Genomic DNA, 27317 nt, shown 5'->3' with positions numbered 1-27317 from the left:
AGCTGTTTCACAATGTAATACAGCGTGAGCTTCCCTCCGTGTGCGCCGCGGAGGCCCCGAAGGCACCGCAGAGGCACCGCAGTCCGGGCGAGGGCGCAGAACCCTCGGAGCCGACTGACGGCGTTTCCCCGGCCTTCTCGCTGTGCCGCCTTCCCCCGCCTCTCCGGCCGGACAAACGGGGGCGGGCCGGGCTCGCCAGCCCGGCTGCGGCCGCAGCCGGCCCGCTCTCCCCGCCTCCCTGAGGCGCGGCCTGGCCCGGCCCGGCCTGCTGTGGCGGCGGCACCGGCGGCTCGGCCGGGTGGCTCCATGGCTTTCATCCGCAGGCGGCGGCTGGAGCGGGAGCTGTACTCCAAGGAGAGGTGAGCGGCACTGCCCCACCGGCCCCGGCCGCCCCCGCTCGGCCCCGGCCCCTCGGAGGGCCCGGCGGAGCTGCGGGCGGCGGGGCCTCCGGAGAGGCCGCGGCGCAGCGGCGGGAGGAGAGCCCGGGCGCCGTGCTGCCCTCGTTGTTGTCACTGTTGAGATCAGCTGGCTGATGGTTCCCCTGAGTTAAGGCTGAAAAGAGTGTAGAAAGGACCTGGAAAAACAGGAATGCTTGCCTTGCATGAATTGCATGAAAAATAGCGTCTTGTAAAATTTTGTTTATTAGTTTGTTCTCAGTTGTACTTGTGGCATGGAGCTGTTCTTCACTGTAGTTTGTTGTGGTATTTTTTCCTTATTTTTTTCCTGAACACTATAGTTAGTGTATTGTCAGCCCTTGAATTACAGACTCTGTGTTGCCTTTTTAAAGCGTTAAATTAAATTTGCGCGCTTCTCTTTGCTGACTGTAATCTTTGTTTTGTTTCTGAACGTACAACAAAGGCTTATCACACATGCTTGAGTGTATCCTGAATTTACTCTCTTATTTTTAGGTACTGTCCCACTTCCTTTTCCCTGGCTTAGCTGTATCTGTCTTGTCAAAAAGTTTCAAAATCTTTTGCAAGCCTAACATTTCCACCTGGGAAATCTCTGAGAGCAGTAAGTCGGCATGGGTCACACAGAAGGACACGACCTTCTCTGGGGGGATCAGGGATCCCCAGGTGTCTCCTGCTGCGGGAACCAGGGAAACAGCAGGCTGGTCCCGTGTGAACCCTGTGCAAATTCCTGCTGCAGGTCTCTGCTGGTTACACAGCACTGTTTATTGTTGATGGGAAAACCACATGATGAGGAGCTGGACTCACTCTGTCCATATAAATTCTGATTCATAGCTGTACAGCCCATGAAGCTACCACATCCTCTGAAGTGGTGTGGGTTGTTTTTTTTTTTTGCCTTTTTTTTTTTTTTTTTTTTTTAAATTACAGATGTGTTCTAGATCACGTTTTGTCTTCTTGTATATCTTGTTGCTTTGGGGGGGCTGCTGTGGTTTCAGATGTGTGTAAGGGACTGCAGGCAGAAAGGATGAACTTCCCATACTGAAGGACAAGATAAATATTTTTAATTGAAAAGAAGCCATCTTAATTTAGGAAAAACCAGTAAAATGACTGTGTTAGTTGTGTTATGGATTTAATGTAAATAGCCAATAGCCTTTTTTTTTTTTTTGAAAGCTAAAAAAAAGGCCAAAAATCAGACTTGTCCCAAAGAACCTAAATAGAGTCCAAATCTCTTCTAAAAAGCCTAGAGAACAAACTCAGCATGTCAATGTCTGCTAGAGTTGTTGATGAGAACTTTTTTTCTTTGCTCCAACTTGAAAGCATATCAGGATCTTATTATTTGAGCTTGTAATTTGAGCACTTTACGAAAGGTCAGTCTTATTCTCATTTGCACTGGCAGGTTTTCCTGTATCTGCAAACCCATTTCTCTGTTTCTTTCCCTTACCTAACAATTGATATTAGTATAAAGCCTAAGTAAATTTGTATGTTTATACAAATATAAATATAAATAATAAATAATATAAATATATCAGGTCCCTCCCTCTCTGTCTTTTCCTGTGATATTCTCAGTTAAGAAATCTTAAAAGCATTTAAGTAATTTAAAATATTTTGAGCTTAGAATGATCAGAAACACTGATTTTGTTGCATGTTGTCCTTATAGTTCTATCTTGAAATGTAAAAAACCAGCTACCTGTGACTTAAGTGAAGGAACAGGTTCTGAGAATTTTTTTACCTAGGTGCTGGGTAGCTGTAGTTTGTAAAGAGACACCAACTTCTGCTTGAAAGCTTTGCTTGATCTTTGTATCTTTGGGGAAGATATTTCCTAGTGAAATGAACAGGGCTTCTTAAAGTTTTGTGGCAATTGCATTTGATGTGTGTTTTGGTTTGGGGTTTGTTGGGGTTTTTTTGTTACTTGTATGTTGCTTTCTAAAAAACTTTAAGCTGTAAAAGTTCCAGGTAAGAGTAGTATGAAACTTGGTAAGTAAGGAATTAATCTTCTTATGCAGTTGCTTTGGAGGGAAGGAAAGTCAGATTAGTTTTAAGTGATCTGAAAAAAAATATTTCTTCTTAACTAATTAGTCCACTTTAATATCTAGTTACATAAACCTTCTTTTCTGACTATATGCCATTTTCTAGAAGAAAACAAGAAAATGCTGAAATGTCCTGTGTCCAGGACAGTTTCTTTAATCCCCAAAATATTCAAGCAATCCTTTTTTTCAAGCAATTTTAGTTACAAAACATCAAATTAGATGATATGGTGTTTGGCTTTGGTCGTTGCTTTCTTTATAAATTGATTTCTCACTTCTGCTGGCAGTATGCCCAAATGTAGACAAGTGTAAACACTTGGTACAGGGTCTCTCTATGCAGTGCTGATGGTTTGTCTTGCACCCTGCTTGGCTTCCTATGTGAGGGGCTCATCTCTTTGCTGGAAACATCACTCACATGGAGCAGCCTACTGGCAGCATGTAGGTGCTGCAGATGGATCTTTGGTGTGGTGGTTGCTTGGGCATTGGATTTAGATAAATAAATTTTTAATTTTTTTTTTTTTTTAAGTCAGTAGCCTTATCTTACTCCCTTGAGACAAAATATGCATAATGAAGGCTTTTATCCAAAGATCAGCAATTGAGTCCTACAGCTGGCCTACAGCTAATTTGTTCTTGTTGGGAAGAGGTTTAATTTTAGAGTTGGTTTTGCATAGTTGTGTGCTGCTGCTAGATTGGGCTGCCCTGCTTTTTCATCCCTGACAATTTCCTTCTGTTATCAGGACTGTACTTCCAGTTTCAGGTCAAGTGATTGTGCAAGGTGTGTTGGATCAGCCACTTGAAACCCTTGTGTCCAAGTAGATTTCTAGCACGTGCTTTTCTGATGAAAAGACAAAAATAGTAAGGCTTCAATCACAGATTATGAGTTTAAAGCAGGATCAATGGGAACTTTTCCTGCATGGTATAAACAGGATTTTGCCAAGGCACTGGTCCCTGCATGGTCATTCCTGTGTCCAGTTTGAGTAAGTCCAGTAAATTGGTATATAAAATAAACTGTGGAATTGTTTTTTCTCTTTTTTTTTTCCCAGATGTTGTTGAATTTCTGAGTCTTTTTCAGACTGAAATATAGAGGGATATGCACATCAAGCAGAGGAACAGTAAAATTCTCAAGTAGACTAAGCCTAATGCAGCACACTTTGGATTGGACGATATTTTGTAGCATCTTGGCAGGAGTTACAAACCCCAGGTTGTAGTTTGTAAAGAATGATTGGCTTCTTGGCTGCATACTCAGAACAATGCTAGGAATGTTTGGGTAGCTTTGGGTTCCCAAACCTTGTATATTGGGAATGACATCATACAAGCTGAAGTTTTGTAAGTGTTTTCTTGCTACTCAGTGCCAAGTTTTCTTATGCATTTTGGGTGTGTTCTTGACTCATATTCCTCAGACCTTTTCTGAGTGGCAATTATATGGCAGCTCTTTGAAAAAGGAAGTGAGTTCTGTTTTTCTTGTCAAGATGGTTACCTTGTTCTTTTTTCTACCTGGAGCTGCTTCTCAAAGGAATACTGATTCCCTTCACACGAAAATACCTTCCAACTGACTGGCATATGAATTTTTCAGTTATTCTTAATTTAATCTTTCTGGGACTATACAAAGACAGGAATTTGAAATAGGTCTTCAAGCTAAATTATGTTGTCATGCTTTAATTTACCTCTCTCCTTAAGTGTAGGTCATTACCTTTTAAGCTCAAACAGCTCCTTATAGACTGTTAAAAGATTAACTCTTCACCAGATTTTGTATACTTTTAACACTGTGTTGGGATTGAAGGTGTTCCAGCAAAAAGCGCTTAAAGCCTCCATTAAATTTATCTGGGGGGATGTAGAGACAGATAATTTGTTCTTGTTAGGAGGAGGTTTAATTTTACAGTGTCTACACTGTACTGATCATCCCTTGCTGTAGCTCCCACCACCCCTATATATACCCTCTGACAGACAGGCACAACTATGGCTGAAAATCTGTTTCCATTTTGGATCTGGGAGATTCCTTTTGTTATTCAAGTTGGTGGTGTTGGTTTTTCCTGCTGTGTGAGTTGTTATAATAAAAGGATATTCCCTAATCTAGAATGTTCTTCGTTCTTCCCTCTTTGATGCTGCTGCTGTTGATTTTTGGATACAGAACTTACACTGTTGCACCTCAGGTTTAATGCAAGTGCCTTTCTACCCACTCTAAAGCTCAAGGCTTTGCCATAGTGGCAGTGGTGGCTACAGATTTCTTTTACCCTGGAAAGTGAAACTGCCTTTTTCCTGGCATCTCTTGATAGCAGAGCATCTGTGTGGGTTTGCTGCATTCCAAAGGGTAGTCTTCTTCCTGACCACCTTGTTCTTGTGCCTGACCCATTCTCATGGTACTGTTTCTGGTATTCCATGTACCCTTCCATGTATAAAACTATCTTGGGAAAACTCCACAGCTCTGAATAGAAGCTTGCACTATGGCCTGTCTGCTAATGTGATAACTTTTTAAGTCAAAATTGGCTGGTTTCCACAACTGGAAGTAGTTTTTAAAGCATTACAAGTGTGTGGAACCAGCAAAGTTATTGAAGCTGCTGCTTTTTTTTTTTCCTTCAATTTCCATTCTTCAAATATTACACATAGTAAGAAAATACAGTCACCTTGGAAGTTCTCTGAAGGTTTTTTTGCTGTTGGTGAGACATTGAGGATAAAGGCTGGACTGTTAAGAGGCTATAGTATAAGGCATTGAACATCTTGCAGACTCTCAACCCTTACAGCTACTTCCATATGGTTTGAACTTTTTTGAAAATCTTGTCTAATTTGTCTCTGTGTCATTTTCAGAACAATATGTTGAGTTGATTTTTTGATTTTTTGGATAGCCTAGTATGTTGAGTTCATTGTAGAAGAAAAAAAATGGTCAGTGATCCCTGAAGACATGCCTGTGGCTTACTAACTTAATCAGTGTGTTGCAAACCATTGAATAGCATAGTGACCAAATATTTGTGGGCATAAACCTGTCTTTATTAGGGCGTAAGCATAACAGCATCCTGTAATAAGCTTTAAGGTGTGAGTTTTATTGCTGGATTTCAAAGAATTTTGTCAACAGATATTTGAGTTGCTTTCCAAGCTATAGCATTACCTTTCTCTAAGATTTTTAATAAAAACTCATTAATGATTTATTCTTGGAAAGTTTTGATTAACAATTGGGCTATTAATTTTGAAAATGGATCAAAATTACTACTTGCTGGTAATAAGAAAAATGTCTCAAACTTGATTCTTTCCTGTTTGTCATATTTGTTTATTACTGTATTACAGGAATACAAAGTGTTAGAGCACCAGGCAAAGATGTTTAATAGAAACTGAAGGGATCTCCTACAGATATGTAAGAAATAAAGCTGGGCTTTGTTTGTTTATTGGTTTATTTGGTTGGGTTTTTTTAGATGCTGGTTCTTGCAGATAACAGATTAAAAAAAATCAAAATTCTTTTTCATTTTACATACCAAAGCATTTTTAGCCAGTTAAAACTTTTGATTTGCCTGACTAACTGCTTAGATTGAGGGGTTTTTAGGTCTTTGAATCAGACTTGAAGGCAAGAAAGGGTAGACTGGGGACAGAGTTACTTATTGTTACTTGTGTTGGCATTGATTTTTTTGATCCAGGTCGCTATTCCAGGTCAGTGTGATAAAGTCATAGGCTTACAGTGTGTGCTGTTAATTACACAGCACTGGGAACAGTACAGCTGCTCAGTGGCTGAAAACTAAAATATAGTTTTCAACTCTTACAGGTTTAACCACTTTCTTATACAGAGTACCTCAAGCATTCTCTGTGTACTGTTACTTGTTGATTTTTTTTTCTTCTGTCATGTGCAGAATTAAATTACAATTTTAAATGTATTCTAGATTTTAATTGTACACATACAAGTTCTTGTTGTAGGACCACATAGCAATTTTTAGTATATAAATTTGGTGTGCCAGTCATCTTAATATAACAAGTGTCTTTGGAATACTTCCTCTAGCTCTTTGGAAGGCAGTCAGCCCAAAACCCAGCTGCTTAGTTGCGTGTTGAAGATCCCCATTGCTGTAATTTTTATAGCTATTATGATTGATGTCCTATTTTTTTCAGGCCTTCACAACACTGTTTCCTACTTATGCAACATGCCAGAGACTGATCTGAACCTCGCTATCTGTAGATACTTGTTAAACCTCCTGGCAAGCCTGAAGTATCATTATGTGCAATGATGGTTCTCAAGAAGGACCCTGTTGATACAGTAACTATCAGTGGCTCTGTTTATTTGTGTGAAAAATACTACTTCTGTGAAGATAAAAATCTCTGACCGTACCCTAGTAACATGTGGTGAAACTTGACTTTTCTTTGACAGCTCTATGGATCATTAACACATGCAAATTAAATTTAAGTACTTGAGCAGTAAAGACTAAGATGAGTTGAGAAATTCCAGAAGGTTATTCCAGAGATAATGCATCATAATCTTCACTTCATTATTAGCAGTTACTTGAACTGGTCTAGATTTGTGAGCCAGTAGTGAGATGCAAGTCTGAAAATTTTGCTTTTACTTATGGAATCATATTAATTTTAAGAGGGGCAGTTTTTGTAACATTTGTGGAGTTTTGATATCTGGGCTCTGTCTGCCTGCAGAAGTGACATGTTGCAGCCTGAAAATACAGTAATATGCAGTCAGAGTAAGTGGACTTGCAAGTAGAGTAGCAGCAAGCATAGAGATGCTAGGAAGAGACTTCAGAACTACACGGAAGGCTCTGCAGAGAGTGGGAGGGGAAAATAAATATGCAAAATACACTTAGCCTAAATGATGGACAGTGTGTGAGGAAAAATGCTTTAACAGCTTCCAGCACAGCCTTACAATCCATTTTCCAGACAGCAAAGCTTAGGTCAGTGAACAGGAGATCATTGCACAGGAGGTTGCTGGTCTCCAGCAAGTTCTACAGCGGTGCTGTCTCTGTAAGCCTGAAGAATGAGTACTCATGTGGAAGAAACACAGAGAGAATAGCAGAAGGATAAACTGGATGCTACTAGCAAACATGGTATTTAAAAAGGAGTAAACCTACAGTTTCCCCACAGTACCTATTTAGCCTATATAAAGAGTTTATCTAGAGTTTTTGTGCATATCTTTACTTTTTTTTTTTCCTCCCCCCCCCCCCCCTTCATGACACCATCTGGTTCAGCAGCAGTAAGAGTTATGCTGGAGAAAGAATGCCTTAAATTCTTGCCTGCAGCTTCTGGTTTTGGGAAGGTGATTTGATTTATAAAGTGAAAAGTGTACAAAGATACAATAGTTTCATAGAGGTACGAATAATGAAAAAAAAATTCTCTTGATTTATGTATTTTGGCCAATGTTGAGCATGTTATAGTTACTGTGAATAACAGCCATTGTTTTGATATAAAAGCATGGCTTGTCTTGAATACATGAGGGATGCCTGCATTTACCAAAAACTTAAAAATCTAGTAAATACCAGTGCTGTCAACAGGTGAATTTGGAAAGGATATAAAAATGTGAGGAGTTTGTTAAAAGAATAGGTAGAGACAAAGGAAAGAGCCCAAGTGTGAAGAATTTTAGAAATTAATTTTATTGAACAGGCATTATAGTTTTCTTGTTTAAAAAAAATTGTGGAACCATAAAGGCCATTTCTCTGAAGCTCATGTTCTCTATGTCAATAGTGGTTGTTTCCTGATGAAAGAGAATAGATTTTTAAAAAAAAAAACCTGTATGCTACCTTTGTTCTTGACTTTTATATTTTTATTACTTGAATAATAATAATAATTATATGTGTAGTATACATAGTACGCTTATACATACTAGAAGGAAGAGCATTTTACTGGTGAATTGCTCTTTATGCATCCTAACATAGCTTTATTAAAAGTTTTAAAAATGTGATAGAACTTGCAAGTTTTGAGTTCTGAGTTTGTAAAATCAGAAATTCTAAGTTCATCCTGGATGATTTCAACTGGATGATATGTTGAAAAATGGAATATAATAGTATATGAAACATAGTAGCTTCCCCACAGTTACTGAGTATAATTCCATATGGCACAGAATAACCCTTAGTCCCTTAGGGTCAGCTGTCCTGGCTGTGTCCCCTCCCAACTCCTTGTGCACCTCCAGCCTTCTCACTGGTGGGGTGAGGTGAAGCAGAAAAGGCCTTGACTCTGTTTAAGCACACTCGTTGCTTAAATCTTTAAATTATCAACAGTTTTCAGCACAAATCCGAAACAAAGCCCCATAGTACATACTGCAAAGAAAAAACCAAGCCAAAACCAGCACAATGGGATCATAAAAAAACTGTTTTCCAGAGATGAAAGTAAAGATAAGGCCATTTTAAAAAAGCAGCAGAGCAGTAAGACAAGGTATCTTGGAAACACAAACAGTTTTGAGTATACAGAGCCACTGTTACTTGTAGTTGCAGTAGAACCTGTATTGTTATGTTCTGTTTAAGATAACCATGACACAATCTTTAAGTGCACAAGATATATTTTCAATAATGTTATTTTTTCCATTGTGAAATATGATTTTTTTATGAACAGGCTGTTTGAATCACTCAGTTCATTTTGTGAACTCCTGACATATTTACTGCTGTTTGAATACTGCTCTGGGGACACTTGGTGTTTATTGGTGTTTTCACTGGCATTTCTAGTGAAGCACATCATAAGCGAAGTACAAAAAGCTCAAAATGTGGGTGTAAATAAATACTAAGTACTTGTGCAGATCAGATCAGCACTGCACACAAACAAGTTGTACTTCCAACTGAAGCTGTTTTTGCTTCTCCTGCTCTGCCAGTGTCCACTCTCTGCATTCTCTACAGCTGAAGCACTTGGTGACTTGAGTGTTCACCCTGTTAGAAAGTTGATGAGTTTTGATCATTTGTAGCAGTTTTACTTAAGTTGGTAGGGAAAGCATTTTCATGTTTCCCCTAATCTGGCCTATTTGCATTTACTTGGTACCAGCACTGGCATTACTATGATCCTGCAATTAAATACTTTCGAAGACTTTGGTTTCCTATTTTTGTTTTGTTGTTGTTGAAGTTTGTTGTTAATCACATTAGTCCATCAACAGGCTTCCTGGGGGCAAAACAGAGGTGTGGAGGAAGTACAAAATGTGGTTAGTGAGGAAGGTAATGCTTCCTCAGAGGGCATCCATTGACTGACTCACTCATGTTGTAAAATCTGTGCCAGTGTTTTCACTTAACATTTTAGACCAGTTTAATTTGGCTGCGCTTCAAAGCAATCTAATTCCATCCATTCTAAGTGATTAGTTCCTGCCCTTCCATTTTATGTCATTGCATATTTTCCTGGGCATACATTGATCAGGGCTAAAGCAGAAAGCCTGATTATATTAGAATGGTTTCCATCTTAAATATCAGAATTAAATATCTAACCCTATATGTGTTGGAAGAGCATCAGTTGATCTTCTTCACATGTATACAAATTTTCGATATAGCTTGTTATTTTAAGAAGTTAAATTAATTCATTATTGGGGTGTGGGGTGCAGCAAAAGATCAGTGAAAACTTTCTTGAAATGTTTTATCAAGAGTACTAACTGTTATGATATTTTCTCTTAGAATAAAAGATTTTTATTTTTAATTTGTAGGTTTTCACTGCTTCTTCTGAACCTGGAAGAATATTACTTTGAACAGCACACAGCTAATCATATTATAAATAAAGATTGCAAAGATGAAAGGTACAAAACTCTTACATACCTTCATTTACTGGAGTAATTCTAGGTTCATGTATCTTAAACGCTTGCACAACTATTTTTTTTGGTTGTTGTTGTTCCTTTTAGAAAATTCAGAGGCTCCCTAAAAATCTGTTCTAAGTCAATTATTTTTGAACCAGATGACAATATCCAGCCTATTATCAAGGTAAGCAGTGCAGACCTAAATTTCTTGGTGACTAAAGATTGTCTTTAAAAAGCTTTGAAGAAAAACCATGTATTTTTATAACTTCCTGCAGATACCATTGCGGGATTGCAGTAGTATAAAAGCCCCAGAAGATAATGAAGCAAATAACCCTTTCACAAGGTAGGTAAATCTAGGATACTGTATGTATTTAACTGCCTTTAAAGCCCAAAGTCCCATAATTTCAAATATCTTATTTACATTTTAGGAATACATCTGGAGGGATTTCTGTTGTATGTAGCCAGGTAAGACATGCATATAATAGATTCTTGATATATAAATGGGTGAGGTTACATAAATGAGCAAGCTTATGTTCCTTAATGGTATTTTTCTTCAAAGCTGTCATCCAGGAGTGGGAAGTTAACTGAAAACAAAACTAATTAGTGTCAAAAACTTTGCATTAATGTGAAACTGTTGATGCTGGAAATTGCAAACTGTTAATGACTTCATTAAGTCATTAATTCAATAAACTGAACGTTTTTGCCCTGTGCATTTTATAATGGAGCTTAGGGAAACCTTGGAATTGAAGGAAAAAGGAAAATAGACTGTAATAAAACTTGTTATCGATCATCTTTAGTTTGCTTTTGTTGCACTGGTTTCATCTACTTTCTGCAGCATGTTGGGGTAATGGCAAAGACATCTCAGTCCCTCTGGTTCAGCTTTGTAAAAACTCTGGACTGTGCTGTGTGTCCACCAAGTAGTTTTCAGAAGGTGTCCTGAAATATTGTGTTAAAGCTTCAGTCAAGACTTGTGGTTGTGGATGTATTCATTCTTAGAGTTAACCAAGGGGATGCACTTTAAATTTTGGTAAGTTGCAGTTGATAGGTGTTCCAAAGCTGTTAAAGTTTAAAAAAAAAAAAAAAAAGTTCATTTGTTCCTTTTAGGATAGAAAAGAGTTGAGGCTGGAAATACAATTTTAAGTATTCTTGTTTATTTCTGAAATCTCTCTTTACCAATGCCCAAAGTTGATAGCCTTGCTAAGTTATGTGCTGTTGCAGTCAAAAACAAACTCAAGCATTTAATACTGTCTATGCCAGAGAAGTCTGTGGTTTGTGTTGTAGTTACAAGTATATTTAATTTCATTTTGAAACTGCTTCTGTGAAAAATACTCTGTAATCTATTTTTTGAGTCTGCAGGTTTTCTACTGAGTGATTTTCAAAAACATATTTCTAACTCCTCCAGGCAATGCTTCCACTGTACATCATTACTCTATGTTCTGAAGAACAAGGGATTATAAGAAACATCTTGTAGGAAAGAGGAATTAAGTTTTAAGATGGCAAGTGTGGTTAGCACCCCCCACTCCTCCATTTGTAATTTGCCAGTCATCTTCCTATCTCTGAAGAAACGTTCTGAAATACATGGATGGCATCATAAATGCTGGTATTTTGTATTAAAGACATATGGACTTCCAAATGTCAAGCAGTCACTAGTTGTAATTATGACGGATGATGATGTTATTTAAAATATGTGTTTTTTAAGTAGAATTTTGGCCTTGTAGGAAACCACACATAGGGAATACTTGGAACATCTTAAACATCTTTGCCTTTTAGAATCAGAAAAAGTTGTTAGTGCATAGCTGGATAAGCAGCTTTTCCTTATGTAAAAGACAACTTAGAAGTTATGGCTTTAAAATTAAGTAAATGGGAATAATAATTTGATATTATTTCAGTATTTTTTCTTGAGATAGGAAATCTCAAGGGGGAAATCCTCCAAAGATAAGAAATTAATACAGTATGCTTAGGTTTTTGCTCAGTTTACAAGTAAAGAAAACTAAATCATTATGTCTACTTCTTATGTAATGTAGAGTACTCAGTATAGTTATCCTGCAGAAGAGCAATGAATGTGAAGCAGATTTCTCATTCTGATTCTCCCATGGCCTGATTCAGGTCTGTACATGATGATGTCGCCATGAAATGCACTAATTACCATTGTTTTTTAAAGTAGCACTTAGAGAGGCATGCTGAGCTTATGGGCTTCCAAGCCTGCCACATCCTTTTTCCTAGCTGGATGTTTCTTGGAGCAGTCATGGGCTGAAGGTTGGTTCTGTTGTCAGCTGGTGGGAATGGGGAAGGCTGTATGTAACATCCAGAAGGATTCTGAATTAATCTGGGAGTGTAGAACTGCAGGTGTGCTACTTTTTGTTTATCCTTTCCTGGTGAAGGAAACTGAGGCACTGGGAAAGGATCTGTGATCATCCAAGTTTCTTGGGCCAGGAGTAGAACACAGTAGGTTATGCAGTTGTCACCCCAGGACAGAAGCCCAGTGTATTTTGTTCAGTTCAGAACCAGCCCTGAGCTTAGGCCTGAGATTTAGCAAATTTGAGCCTTCTCTACAGACAGCAAAACCATAACTTATTTCTGGCTTATTGCCTTTTAGATGGTGGATAGTAAGGCACAGCGTACAAATCATTTGCTACCAGTCAGGTCTTTTTATAGGAGTTGTGAGAATGTTCTGGAGAAGGAGAGTAGTTTTATGTGGGTTTTGGACAAGAAAGACGTTCTCAGAGATGAGGCTAGCACCAGAGAAATAAAACTGTTGGAAATCATGGTATTGGATGAGGGAGGAAATCTGGTGTTCGTTGTGGTTGGAGCTGGAAGCGAAATGTTTAGCAGCAGAAGAAAGGCATTCATTTGAGAAAGTTTGCACAGTGTGTGTTGCGTGTTGCCAGTCTGGAGTGATTCCTGTTTGGGCAGAATCTTGAGCCACTAAAAGAGGGGAAGGATTTGCCCCTCTAAATGTAGCTCCTTGAAGATCATATGATTAGGATAAAAGCCCACTAATCAACTGAATAAGTAAGCCTCTGAACAAAATTGGACTCTTGCCCTCCTTGCAGTTAGTTGGTGTAAAAGCTCATTGGTTTTTTGCAGTTTATCTGGGGTAGTTAAAGCAAGATATTACAACTCAGTGTTTTGCTTGCGTAAACAGTGTTCTTAGCTTTGTATTTACCAGTAGTTCTGATTAATTATATTATTTTTTAAGCTGTGAATCTGTAATGTCTATTTTCTTTCAGGTTTTTCTCATTAAAGAAAGAAATGTTATTGCACCCTATAAAACAGTAAGAGTAAGTATATATTTTTTCACTGCTCTTGGCAAACTGGAATTTTGTAATGATTTATGTTCTCATTTCTGAAAGAGTAAGATAATTATCATTTGAGAAATAAGACAGTGAAGCTTTTAAAAAAAGTATTTTTAAAAAAAATATTGAAAAAGCATGTCTGAATTCTTCTGTGATGGCTTTCTGATACTTCTTGGAGGACATGCTGCAGACTTGACACTTGCTATTTATCTTGACATGCAGCTCCATGGGCTCAACAGTCAGAGCTATCAGCTGACTGCTCATGTACAGTGCGCACTGCATCCTGACTAAGTGGCTTCTCCTCAGTTCTGCTCAGACTGAGATTGCTGAGATTCTGCTCAGATGAGAGATTGCTAATTGATATTTCCCAGCTGAGTGTTTCTCAGTTGAAAGAAATGGTGGATAAGACTGCTCACAGCAGAAATTGGAGTTTGCTCCTGGCTACTTTCTGCTGATGGGGTCGGTCTGCTCCGATTCTGAGCCTGGAGGCTTCAAGGCATACAAGTAAGGGTTCTTGCTTAAATTGTGAGATTAGTTAAGACACAAACGAAAAACTTTTATTTTTCAGAGTTAATTCACTTTTTGACTAAGAGTTGAAAAAGATGGAATTATATTTCCCAATGTTTTTGTTTAAGTAGGAAACTTCAAGAATGATGGAGTTTATAAATCTGTATTACTGTAGTGAACAGCAAAGAGACAAGAGAGGATCTCTGTTCTCTCAACAAGTGCTTTAGGTTAGTTTTGTGATTAGATCTGCCTCTGAACTAGGACTTAAAAGGTTTTTTTCTTTGTTTTTTTTTATTTATTCTGATAATTTTTCATGTGTTGAACCTATTTTTTCCTGTAGTCCTTCTATGATCTGTTTTGCAGATGTGCAAGATTTATTAAGTATCAGACAAATACCTTATCTCATTGTCAACACAGTGGAAAAGGAAAGAATCAGAAGGGTTGTTTGGAAAGCTCTTCATTTTCTTCTAAGTTATGATTCATCCACAGCTAAAACATTTCTGACAGTTACCCATCACAATTTACTTAGCTGAAGTGCAGCTTTTTCTCTGCATTTTAAAACAAGAAATCTAGTTCACCTTCAATCTTTTCTGATTTTTTTTTTCTGTTGCTGCTAAATATCTTCTACTTGAACTGTTGCCAGTTCCAGATGTCACTGAGTGCTGGAATTGGGTAATACTTTCTATCTTCCATGTCTTTCTTTGATTGTTTCAGATCAATTGCAAAATACTGAGCTCTTGTCTTTGAATATGGCTGGAGAGCTACAGAGACAACTGCTAACAAAAACTGTCACGTTGTTGGCTGTAAGCAATACTTGTAGACCATTCACTAGGATTTCTGAGAGCTGTGGTTTTTTCCTGTTGAAGGAAAACGATGCTCTGGGTGAAATGTTGCAAGGCTTTTATCTAAATTGCTACTGAATTTAATGTCTCCCTATAATCCAGTTCCATTTGCTTTTTGAAGCATGCTTTCCTCTTGCATTGCTGTCAGTTCAGCTCAGATCACATACATTACACTGAATATCATCTAGATTTTCATGTCTTCCTTCCTTCAGTTTAAGATAATGTATCTACTGACCGATGTCTTGCTTTAGTCTTACTGATCACTTTGTTGCCTTTTTTTTGAAGTCTAGCCTGAGAAATCACAAAATGCTACAGAAACATGTTGATATAGTTTTATACTACATTCAGGGGTCGTGAAAGTATCCAACAACCTTTGCTAAATATGAGTTGTGAGTAAAGCTATTGCCAGTTGATCCATACACATACTTTTAATATAGTTAAGTAAAAGCAAAAATGTCTACTATAAAATGATGCTTAAGAAAGCTGGGAAAACTTCGTAGGAGAAAAAATGAGTATGCCACATAAGCTGGCTGATGTGTTAAAGCCTTATTGAGGCTTTTGTGAATGACTAGTCAAAATAGACTGTGATTGGATTTGAGATCTTTTCAGCTCAAAACTACTTATGTAGATGAGAGTGACTAACTTTTTTAGCCTAGTCTTTAAAGATTTGATGGGCTGGTGTCTTTCATCTATAAGAAATACAGTAGCTGTTTAACATGTAACATGTCATTTGCTAGTTCTGTATTTGCATGCGTTTAAAATAGATATTAAAATAGGCAGAACAGGTACTACTTTTCATTTATTGATGTTTGCACTACATTAACTTATTCACTTCAGAGCATTGTGCTGTATTGTATTAAACAACACTGCAGAGAGCTTTCTCCAGGGAAGATATATTTGTAAAGAAAAAAAGATCAACATCTGCTTTTGCAATCTTTGACATATAACACAATCTTTAATAGCATAGTTTTACTGGGTTTTAGAGCTTTATTATTTATGGGTCTTTAGTTTTGTTTACTTTAATTTTATTTTTTTCCACTGAGTTCTATTTGAAATTAATTCGTAGTAAATGTATTTGTAATTTTAGGGTAGAACAGAACACTTATTCCAACTGGATGTTGCTTGGAAAGTAGGAGATGTTGTGCAAACTCTACATCAGGTATGTAGCTGTTTGATATCCCTGCATAGTTCATCACAGCATCTTTTGATTTTTAGTATAGAACTTTATTTGTACTCAAGGTGAAAACCTTGGAGTATCTATTTTTAAATTGTGGACTTGAACACAGCATCTAGTTCCGACAGCTGTTGTGAGTGACCCATATCAGCTTTCGGTATACAGTTACTACTAAGCAAAGTAGTAACATGACAGTAGAAGTCAATAAATACTTCCTGTTTTAAAAAGAAATTGTAATAGTTCTTTTAGTATGCCATCACCAGGTATGCTAAAGCCCCTCCTGTATCTGTTGACTTCTGAGCTGTGTGGGACATCTCTGTGCTATTTCACTTAAAGCTCATTGTTTAGCTTTACAGGGCTTCTTGTCTAGATAAGATGGGAGATCAAGCTGCCATGGTGAGTATCTGATTATTTCTAATATCCCTGCTTAATAATGAAATTGTGATATCACTGTTTAATAATTAAGTTATCATTGCATTTGAATCAGATACCATATTAATTTTTCTTTCCTTCCACATTAGATAACTGCTATATTACAATCACGCTTGGCTCGAACTTCATTTGATAAATACAGGTACTTTCCTAATCACTTTCTACTGGGAAATCATTCTTGTCTTGTTGGTTGGTTAGTCTACTGCACTGATAGTTAGATGGCTGTTTGAGTTAGTGTAAGTTCTCGAATTCAGAGAGTTAGCTTCTTAGTATTCTGAAGCATCTGGAATGTAGAGTGGGCAATTCTGTGTTGAGAAAATGAATGTGTTACTTTGTCTCCAAAATGTTTCATTTCTCTGTGAATTTGTTGCAATTCCGCATCAGTATATGCCGAATAAAACTATAGTTCTAGGGAAGTCAGCTGACTTACTGCCCTGAGACTGGAGCAGAATTTAGCAGTGTTTCTTTCTGGAATGCCTGTTAAAGTGGTGGTCCCAAAAAATTTATTCCTGTGTAAAATAGGCTTAGTGAAGTCCCCATTTTCATGTCCCAAGGCTATAAGCTAACTAAAACCTTTCTAAGTAATTTAAGGGTACCTCTACCAAAGTAAGAACTGGAGGTAAACTTACTCCTTTTCTTCACTTGTAGATTTCAAAGCATTTCTGAAACGCTGCATATGGAATGTAAAGCAGAAATGGTGACGCCACTGGTGACTAATCCAGGGCATGTGTGCGTTAGTGATGCTAACTTGTACTTCCAGCCTCTTAATGGATATCCTGTAAGTGCCTCATAGATGGTCTTGCTTACAATGTGAGCACGCTGCCCTGCTAGTGGACAGTTTTAATTCTCTGTACTTTTTCTCTGAAATGCACATAGAGCACATCTCCAAAGCGACTATTTTCAGTTATATTTAGAAGATCATTAGTTTTCCTTTGATCTCTGCTGCATTCAGTGCGTCTCTCTCTGTGAGGCTTCATCCTGTGCTAACTTGCTTAAAGTTTACCTCCTACTGACAAAGCACAAAATGTCCTTTGCTCATTCTCTATTAATATTTGAAGATCACTATTTGTTACATTTCATTTAAGATAAATTTCTCAATCTTAGTCTCATACTGTTACAACTTAGTGAGAGCTTTATGTACATGTAGTTTACTTTGGGAGCTCTTAGCTATGTTTTCTGTTAAACTGACCATTTCTTTCTCTGGAGGAAAACTGAGTGCGTGTTGCAGATGGATTATTGCTTTGGAACTTTGTCGTAGAAACAGTAGTGATCGTCTCAGCAGGCCACTGACTTAGCAATGATTCTGTGAAATACCTTTATATGGACATGGCAGTAGCACAATCACTAGAAAATTTTAATTCTCAGATTAATTTTTTTTTCCAATTTGCTTGTCAGCATGTGAGATTACATCAGCAGCCCCGGTGCTGCTCCAGCTGGGTATGACTAGTCCTGCAGGCTAGTGGAGCACAGTCTGGCCAGGGATGAAGTACCAAGCTAGACCCATCCTCTAATCCCAATGCTGAACTGCCAGTTCCCTCCCCAGGGCTGAGGACTGGAGCATTCCTCTAGTGCTCTCACCTGCTGATACCCTGTGAGGCAAGAAAGGAATCTGCTTGATTTAAGTGCCCTAAGGACAAGGAAAAGACCAGCAGAAGATTCAGTGGGGTCTGGGGACTCAGACACAGGGAAAATAAAGGGAAAGCTCTGCCTGCTCTGAAAGGAACATTGAATTAGAGAGATCATGTCTGTGACAAGAGGGAGGAATGTTTGGAACCAGTACAGAGAATGGAAAAGGGGATTGGAGGAAGCATGTTTGACAAAGGAGAAGGAATTTGGGGGACAGACTTTATAGCAAGGCTTTTTGCTACAGGGCAAGGGTGATAGTTTTAAACTAGCAGAAGCTGGATTCAAACTAGATAGAGGGGAAAAAAAGGTTTTTACAATGGGGGTGGTAAATCACTGACACAGGTTGTCCAGAGGAGGTGGTGGATGCCCCATCCCTGGAAATATGCAGGGTTAGGTGGGACCACACTCGTAGTAACCTGGTCTAGTTAAAGATGTCCCTGCTCACTGCAGTGGGGTTGGTCTAGATAGCCTTTAAAGGTCCCTTCCTACCTGAATTTCTCTATGATTTGGACGTGCTGGAAGTAAGTCCAAGCAAGGAAATGGAGTTTCAGGGTGATGACGGTGCCATTCTGCTTCCACCCGCCAGGTGGCACCCTTGGCACGGTTTACCCAGCAGCCCAATGGCTTCCGTTTGATAGAGTTGGTCCTGTTCTGCTTCTCTGGTGCATGAGCACTGCTACTGGTGACAGACCCGGTGATAATGCACTGCTGCTTACTTACTCCTAAACTGCTCTGCTGCTCAGGCAAAAACCAACAGCAAAGACAAGCTTCTTCTTTCTAACATAACTGCTTAGCATCACTATTCCACTGCTAAAATAACATGGATGGATATTATTTTCATATTGCTAATATCTGTAGTCAAGAAAAACTTCAGATTTTCTGAGGGTAAGGTAGAAGAACATAAACTTACTAGAATGTCTCCATCTTTTCTTCCCCCTCCCTCATCCCCCACAGAAACCAGTAGTACAAATAACACTGCAAAATGTGCGTCGCATCTATAAAAGAAGACATGGGCTGATGCCACTGGTAAGCTCAAGTATTTATTTTATTTTATTGTCTTGCTGTATATATGGTTTCTTAAAGAGACCATCTGAAACAGTCTGCATCATTAGGTAAAAACCATGTGTTCTTAAACTCTGTTTTAAATAGTGAACAGTACTCAATGATCCTTTCCGGTTTTTTAAGTGTTTCCTTTTCCTGTGCTGTCAAAAAGATGAAAACAGAGTGAATTCTGACAAGGATGAAAAACTTCTTTCATAAGCAGTCAGCATAGGAGAAGGGAGTACCATTAGGGAGCAATTAATTCCATATATCTCAAGCACCTATCACGGGAGAGAATGAATTTCTCTCTCTTGGTGTATTTTCTCTGGATTGATTAATGGATGAAGTTTTGTCACTGCTTCATATTGAGACTAATGTGGAGTGATGATTCCTGCTGTACATGACTGAGGAATGTCAAGAGCTCTGCAGTGAAACTTCAGTTGTGTGCTTTCAGTGTTAGTGCTACAATTTCAATCTTGTAGAATTTTTTTGTCTCAAAACACATTTAAACCAAATATACTTTTTTTTTTTTTTTGCCTAAGTGAATGGAGTAATGCAAAGAATTAAATGTCTGTTACCTAGGCTTAATCAATCCAGACAGAGACAGCCTATTGTCTCACTCTAAACTGAATGCTCTTGTGACTGGAAGTAGAAAATTCAGTATGTTAGATTTTGTGGGCAAAGGTTCTACGCAGTTTTGAGTCATAAGACTTATTAGTAACTGGAACATTCTGTTAAAAACCACAAGTACTACAGCTTGTTAATAATTGCTCTCATTTGTTTCCCCCCCCCCATTAACATTTCAGGGACTTGAAGTATTTTGCACAGAAAATGATCTATGTTCTGACATCTACTTGAAATTCTACAACTGTCAGGATCGAGACGAGGTCTATCGCCTTATTGCAAAATATATAGGTTTGGAGTATTTATTTATTAATGTAGTGTGTACTACCTTGGGAAGGGAAATTTGCCTGGATTTTGCTCTGTTGATGTGTGGGAAGAATGAGAAAAATAAACAGATATATAGGCTATAATAATTTTTAATAGAAATGAGCAAAGATCAGAATGAATGTTGTGAAATGGCATCAGTTTGGTTGTGTTTGGAGAGCTGAGTGTGAAAGCTGAAGAGGCATTGTTAAGGCAAAACTAATTTTTTTAATTTGTAGCTTGATACTTACTGTGATTTAACAGCCCCCCTTCCCCCCCCTAAAAAAAAAAAAAAAAAAAAAAAAAAACAAAACAAAAACCCCAAAAATCAAACAAATGAAGCAAACAAAGCCACAGAACACTATCTTCTAAGTAAGGGATAAATAAGATCCACTCAGCTAAATTGTGTTTTGCTGAAAAAACATAGACTAGCTTGTGTGTGGATCCCCCAAGTCCTCAGTTAAGACCCTATTGAAAAACTTCCTGTAGTAGGTGGATTTCCAGTGCACACATAAGTACCTGAACTTTCCTCAGTCTTAGGAGCGGTTGATGAAAATTGCCATTCTGAAGCAGTTGATTTCTCATTTCTATTAAATCTCTAATGCATTAATTCCTGGAAAGTGATGGTTATCTTTTTGAAGATTGTAAACAGAAACTTCCTAAAACGTGTGGGTCCGGGAAAAAAAAAGGGGAGGGAAAAGGCTGAGTTTTTCTGAAATTTTAACAAATAATTTCAAACTGTAATTTGAAAATTGCAATTTATATTTACTGCCAATATTGAAAATGCTTATGTAAATTTTGTGCTGTTTTATTATTGTGCTAGGACTCTGGTTCTGTTTCAATGAATTCACCTAAATATCATTGACATTTCCCTTCTTCTTCACAGAGAAAAAAGGAAGGGCCACAAAGGAATGATAACTTTCTTTTAGAACTGTTTTAGTATTTTATATTTTTCTTTGGAAAGGAAATAGATTCTACATCATTTTCTCTGTTGTTAAAATACCTGCGTGCTGTTACCCTGCTTCAGACTTTTTCTGGATAATTTTCTAAGGTGAAATTTCAAGGTGTAGATGAAAATGCTGATGATGTTGGAGCTTAGAAATAAAAAATGGTGAACCCTTACCCTGAAAGTGTTTTTAGCACCTCGGTATCTCTCTGGTAGCAGAAGAGCTTCTCTTTGAACATGCTAATGCTTTTTTCTTGTAGAATTTAAAGTCCTAAAGGGAAGGAAAGATTGGACTATGTCTTTGCAGTGAAGGAAAGATGGGAAAATGTCTTTCCATCCTATGCTGAAATAGAGGCTAAAGTAGAGGCTTGCCATAATCTAATCCAAGTTTCTTTCTTTCCATCATGCCATAGGTGCAGTCCTTCAATTCTACTATTTCAGGCACTTGCCCAGGTGCTGTATACAGAATCAATGGAAGAAAGTTTAAAAATAAATAAATAACCCAGTTTTCCAGCAGCATACCTTGACATTACAGCTAATAAGCAGAGTAGTGCAGTTTGAATGTACTGAGCTTCTGCCTATACTTCAAAGAGAAGTATAGGCAGAAGGTGCATAATTCCTATTTTTTGAGTGTGGGCCAATTTTCTTTTCCTCTATTCTGTTTCAGTGGATGTGAAATTAAATCCTGTTCATGTACATACATGACTTCTTTCCACAAGTTACTGATAGTGGGTGTCCTTGGTTACAGTAGGAAAATAGATCTGATTTTTTTCTTGACTCAAGCAAAACTGCTTCTAGAAATTTGAAATCCTAAAGGTTACCAGATTGCTGAGAGATGTTCATGGTCTGCAAATATTCTTCCATTTCTATGTAAATATTCATCCATTCTTACTGTGTTTGGTTTGAACACTCCTTCTTTATGATTTTTCTTTTTTGGCCAAATGCAATTGAGACCCATGTGCAAAGATATTAAAAAATGTGTGAAGTATGGTAGCTATGGCAACACGAAGTTGCCAGTTAATTCTGACTTGTTCTATTAAGAAACTGTGCCTTTAATTATTTTACAGTATCTTGCATAATGTTAATCACAGTATAATTTGGGGGTCAAACTCCAAACCTCCCAACTCTTAATGTTTTATTTTATTTCAGAAAATCACATTGCAGAGCACACAGCTGAAAGTTACGTGTTGCAGTGGCAGCGAGGACATATATCAAATTACCAGTATCTTCTTCATCTCAACAATCTGGCTGATAGAAGCTGCAATGACCTCTCCCAATATCCTGTATTTCCTTGGATCATAGCAGACTACTCTAGTTCAGTGTTAGGTATGTGTATATGAAAAAGCATGTTAGTACATCATTACCAACCTGAAATGTGTGGAGAGGCTTTTACACTGCATAAACTTCATGTTATATCAAAATTAACCTGGTATTAGTGGTCTTGGGTGTTTTCTTGTGGCCTTACCCCTCCCCTTTAACTTAGGGGACAAAATACCTTTTTCTGTTAAGTATTGCACTCCTCAGATACAGTATGTACCAAACATCTGCTTGGTTACTTTGCAGATCAGCAGTACTGAGCATTCAAAAACGTTGTGATTCTTATAAATGGAAAAGAAGCAGTAAAATTACTTTTTTTTTTTTTTTAACAAGTTAGATGCACTGAAATGTGTAGAATCCAGGTGTTCTTTTATGATTCTTAGCATTGCAGATTGAATGCAAGAGGCTGACAAGGCTTGTGCCTGAATAGGCTCCTTGATTAAGGGTCTTAGTGCAGTTTGTGTTGGGATTTTGTCCTTTTGAGGATTGTGTCCCTCTGCAAGAAGCAGAGTAGGGGAATCTTGTGGTATTCATCAGCACCTGCTCAAACACTTCAATCTGATTGTATAGTGGAACTTAACTGTAGCCTGACAGAATGGTTAATGAGTAGGAAGAAGATGATACCAGCTGCTTTTGTGCCTTTGGTAGCAATACCTTGATTAGATAATACTACTTGTAGTAACTGCCCTATAGATTAACTATTAGTTCTTAAGAAAAAGATATGAGATTATACATACTTGGAAGGAAAATGAGTAGCTATTTACAGTAAAACTATGGGATTGCAGCTAGTAGGGAGGGAGAAAATTACTGGAGGGGTTCTGTGTTGGCTTTGTTTGCTTTGTTGCTGCTTGGATAGGTAGGGGTTCTTTTGAGTTTGGTTTTAAAATATTGATTAGACTACATTAAAGTCTAGTAGAATCCTTGGAGTCTATAACCAGGCATTTGGTTTGTTTTTTTTTTAAGATCTGACAAAGCCTGAAACATTTCGTGACCTTAGTAAACCAGTTGGTGCCCTGAATAAGGAAAGGCTGGATAGACTTGTGGTATGTATATCTTTGTATTTATATGCTGAACATTTTGTGCCTTGTACTTACTGGCAATACAAAGAGTTTTGTCCAGCAAGCTTTGGGAATTATGTCTTAGGAATTATTCTATCAAAAGTCAACTATAGACTTTATCAGAAGCAAACATACCTATAACCATGCTACATTTATTTTTCCAGCTTAGTTTCATCAGAACTGGTTTTGTCAGTACTAATTTAAAATTATTTTAATCCATTTCCTGTCTCTTACTACCTTTTTATACGTATATACATTTGAAAGCTTTGCCTTACTTTTAAAATAATATCCCAAAACCAGTTAATGTATATATGGTGGCATTGAGATGCTGTTAACGTACATGAGTTTATGAAACTTCAAAACCCATGGATTTAAGTGTGTAATGTAAAACACATGTTTGAAAGAAATAAGAAAAATTAGTAGAAATCTTAAGTATTTCCATTTAAGAAAAATACTGAATTTGAGGGAGAGTACTTTAAAAGAGAGGAAATTTGGATCCATGGAGGTCAGAGCACTAACTCGAAAATTCTATATACTTATAATAATGCACCAATTTTTTCTATTTCTCATGGTAGGCTGGCTTTCCCTTCATAAGCTGTCAAACACATACTTAGAGAATTAGAAGGTCCTCAGTTACTTGGCTTTTAATTATGTCTTAAAATTCTCTTCTATGGAAAGTTAATTATTTCAAAATAATATACAGAATATTAGAAAAAATACTGCCAGAATAACTCCATTATATTAATAAAAAAGATTGAAATATTTCAAAATCATATAGCTTCCTAAGATTGTGGAAGGCAAGAGAATATGAACAATATTATGTTTACAGTAACAGTAAATAAAGTCTTGCTTCTAAGATCTGACTTTCCTCAAACTGTTACTGGCTTCATGCCTACTGTAGTAAAAGTCATTCTGTTTGTATTATGGTACATTTTAGAATAACACATAGGAGCTTCAGACAGGAAGGAATGTCCCAGGTTGATGGAAGTCACTATGTTCTTCCATACTCTTATGAATCTTCATGTGGAAGACAAAAAGGAAGCATTTGTTCGAACTTCTTTGAATTTGAGTCACTGCAGTTATGTGCTAAAGTGAGAGAGGAAAAAAACACTGAAAACCTGATAGTTCTGGATGATCAGTTATGACAGCCATTTTGCCATATTGATTTACTTCTCTGATTAAAGCTGCATGGATATGAGAACTTAAGAGTTTATTTTATCATTAGAAGAAAAATTGAGGGGGGGGTGCTCCTAATCTGTGTCTTTAAAAAGAAGCAGTGTGTTTGTGTTCAGTATTGAGGCAAAGCAGCAGTGCTGATTTGAAACAGACGTTTCTTTCTTCTTCCTATGCTGCAGACACGTTACCAGGAAATGCCAGAGCCCAAGTTCATGTATGGAAGCCATTATTCTTCTCCGGGTTATGTTTTGTTTTATCTCGTTAGAGTTGGTAAGACACCTTTTATAAGCTCTCTGAGCAGACACTTACCTCCAAAGCAGAAAAGGTTTGGAGCAAGCTGATGCTGTTTTTCCTCTCCTTAGCTCCAGAATACATGCTCTGTCTGCAGAATGGAAAATTTGATCACGCTGACAGAATGTTCAACAGGTTTGTTTACATTTTGTCTATAACTAGGCTGGTTTTGTTTTCAAGTATGCCTCAATGGGGAGTGCAAAGCCTTAAGTTTTTTGGTTTTTTTAACAAATGTGTGATTGATCTGTCTTATCTAGCATTGCAGAAACCTGGAAAAACTGTTTGGATGGTGCAACAGATTTCAAAGAGGTAAATAAATGGCTGGAATATTATTCAAATCTTCTCATCTGTGCTTAGCTTTCTCATCTACTGTTGATTTGAGAGTGTTTGGTTGGAGTGTGTTAGGTTGGTTTTTGTTGTTGTTTCTGCTTTTCAGTTGTGTGGGTTAGGTTTTTGGGTTTTTTTGGGTTTTTTTCTAAAGGCTGGTGACTGCATTTTATGAATCCTTTAGATATTAGTCCCATATCAACTCCATGTTTGCTCATCTGTGCCTGCTTTCTGGCTTTTAGTTTAACAGAGGTATCATTGTAAATGTTAATAGAAATACATGGGAATTACCAGAGTGTGGAATAAGGCTGAAAAGACAATTTTATATATTGTCTGCTGGAATCTTGTAAGGATTGGCTTTATTGCAATGCTTCATCCAGAGAGTTAAACTGTAGAAGTAGTATATTGGGTTTTTGAGCCCTGAGAAACACTAACTTGTAGAATGTGTTGAGAAGAATTAATTGTCACATAGTAAGTACTGTTAAACTCCTTTATCAAAGAAACATTATTAAATACAGTGATGCTTTTTAAAAAAATAGTCTAGAGTTAATGGTTAGATATGGTGATATTTAAATAATTGATTTAACCTCTGAAATTTGTCATAATTTTAGTTTTATTCTAGATTTTAGTCTTGACTCTTCCTTGATGTCTTAAAAATGAGAATGTAGCGATGCAATGAGAGTTCTGAAGATACTCGTAGATGTTATGGATTCATGTGTCACACATTACTTGTTAAAACATGTGCCACTCTGAATTTAGCAGTTTAGCTCAGAGAACTGTCTTGTGGGGAAAACCTGGAAAGCCTGCCCAACTTTAGGGCTTGACATATGAACTTTAATAACTTTCTTTCCACTGAATGAGATGTTTAAGTGATGAAAGATAAACTAATATCAAAACTTGGTTGTTTTTTTTCGTTTGTTTGTTTTTTAAAATTCCAGTTGATTCCAGAATTTTATGAAAATGATTCTAGTTTTCTAGTAAATAGTTTGAAGTTGGACTTGGGAAAAAGGCAAGGTGGAAAGATGGTTGAAGATGTAGAGCTTCCACCTTGGGCATCAGGTAATAATAGTCAAACTTCTTGTATTATTATTTAATTTAAGATTGCTGGAATCAAAATTCCTCAAAAATGTCCATTTTGGTTTCTTCTAAATGAACTCTTTCTTTAAAGCTCTAACATAATTAATAGGTGCTTTTAATTTTTATAAGAAAATTGACATTAAGTGTGGGGTGTTTTGTTGGCTTTTTAAGAATGAGGAGGAAGAGAGATGCATACCAATATTGAAAGGGTTATTTTCTCCTTTAATTAACCTTTATCTTGTCAGGTCCTGATGACTTTCTTCAGAAGTGCCAAGAGGCTTTAGAAAGTCCATATGTATCAGAACATCTTCATGAATGGATTGACATCATATTTGGCTACAAGCAGAAAGGAAGTGAAGCAGTTGCAGCTCACAATGGTAAATACACATTTATAGAACTAGCAAAAATAGGGGATACCTCAATTAGGCAATCACAACATATCTGTAATGCTTATTTTGTTTTGAGTGTTCATAACTGTGCTTTGAATGCTTGATCCTTATTGGAAATAGTGACTTATCTGGCAGGATTGCCTTCATGGTGATTTGCATCTTTGAAGATGTGTTTCAGAGGGTGGACAGTATGATTCTGTAGCATTGCTGGGAATTGCTTGCACATCATGGTGGGGCAATAAAGTATGGAGTTAGTGTTTCCTAATTAAAAATGGAAGCCTGCAGGATCTCCAGATAAACAGGTATTTAGCCTTCCTCCACTGCAATTTCAGTGAGAGAATTTTAATACAATTTCCCCCTCCTCCTGAGAGAATTGGCAAGGAAAAGAATGGGCTAATGGGCTCCAGGTCTTTGGAGGAAGAATGAATGAAAAAGTGTGTGTTGATTCGTCCTTGTATACATACACATAACTGCATGTGAGACATTTCACTGTTTGCAACCTTACTCTAAACATGTATCTAGCCACTATGGGCCCTTACAAAGGGGGATGTTATGTTACGGCTGTGTAGATGTGTTTTACACCTAATAGTATTGCCAATGATTAACTTATTCATCAGTCTGATATTTTAGCTGTGTATGTTACTACCCAATAAGGAAGTGACCTCTTTAAAAAAAAGAGTAGCAGATTAGATTTTTAGGGTGTTTATTCCAAAAACCCTGATCCTTTTGAAGGACTTCTAGAAACAGAAAATGTTGAGATAGTTTGCACTTAAAGATGTAATAAGTTTAGG

At 37.4% G+C, this 27317-nt stretch overlaps 1 protein-coding gene across 1 annotated transcript in view; it reads left to right on the top strand.

Moving 5' to 3' along the window:
* Positions 1–218: 218 nt before the first annotated feature.
* Positions 219–27317, top strand: part of NSMAF (neutral sphingomyelinase activation associated factor) — a 38785-nt gene continuing 11686 nt past the window's right edge. Inside the window, exons 1-19 of the mRNA XM_050971822.1 lie at positions 219–359; positions 10014–10103; positions 10206–10284; positions 10376–10443; positions 10529–10565; positions 13331–13381; positions 15833–15904; positions 16268–16315; positions 16441–16493; positions 17000–17129; positions 18932–19003; positions 19825–19933; positions 22041–22217; positions 23172–23251; positions 24622–24712; positions 24805–24868; positions 24991–25042; positions 25999–26119; positions 26383–26514. Coding sequence (XP_050827779.1) covers positions 307–359; positions 10014–10103; positions 10206–10284; positions 10376–10443; positions 10529–10565; positions 13331–13381; positions 15833–15904; positions 16268–16315; positions 16441–16493; positions 17000–17129; positions 18932–19003; positions 19825–19933; positions 22041–22217; positions 23172–23251; positions 24622–24712; positions 24805–24868; positions 24991–25042; positions 25999–26119; positions 26383–26514 — 1579 coding nt within the window. The 5' untranslated portion in view covers positions 219–306. The remainder of the gene's footprint in view (positions 360–10013; positions 10104–10205; positions 10285–10375; positions 10444–10528; positions 10566–13330; positions 13382–15832; positions 15905–16267; positions 16316–16440; positions 16494–16999; positions 17130–18931; positions 19004–19824; positions 19934–22040; positions 22218–23171; positions 23252–24621; positions 24713–24804; positions 24869–24990; positions 25043–25998; positions 26120–26382; positions 26515–27317) is intronic.

Source organism: Serinus canaria, chromosome 2 (genome assembly GCF_022539315.1).
Source record: "Serinus canaria isolate serCan28SL12 chromosome 2, serCan2020, whole genome shotgun sequence".
NCBI classification, from domain to species: domain Eukaryota; kingdom Metazoa; phylum Chordata; class Aves; order Passeriformes; family Fringillidae; genus Serinus; species Serinus canaria.
The sequence above is the reverse complement of the archived record's forward strand: the minus strand, read 5'-3'. Positions and strand labels throughout refer to the sequence as shown.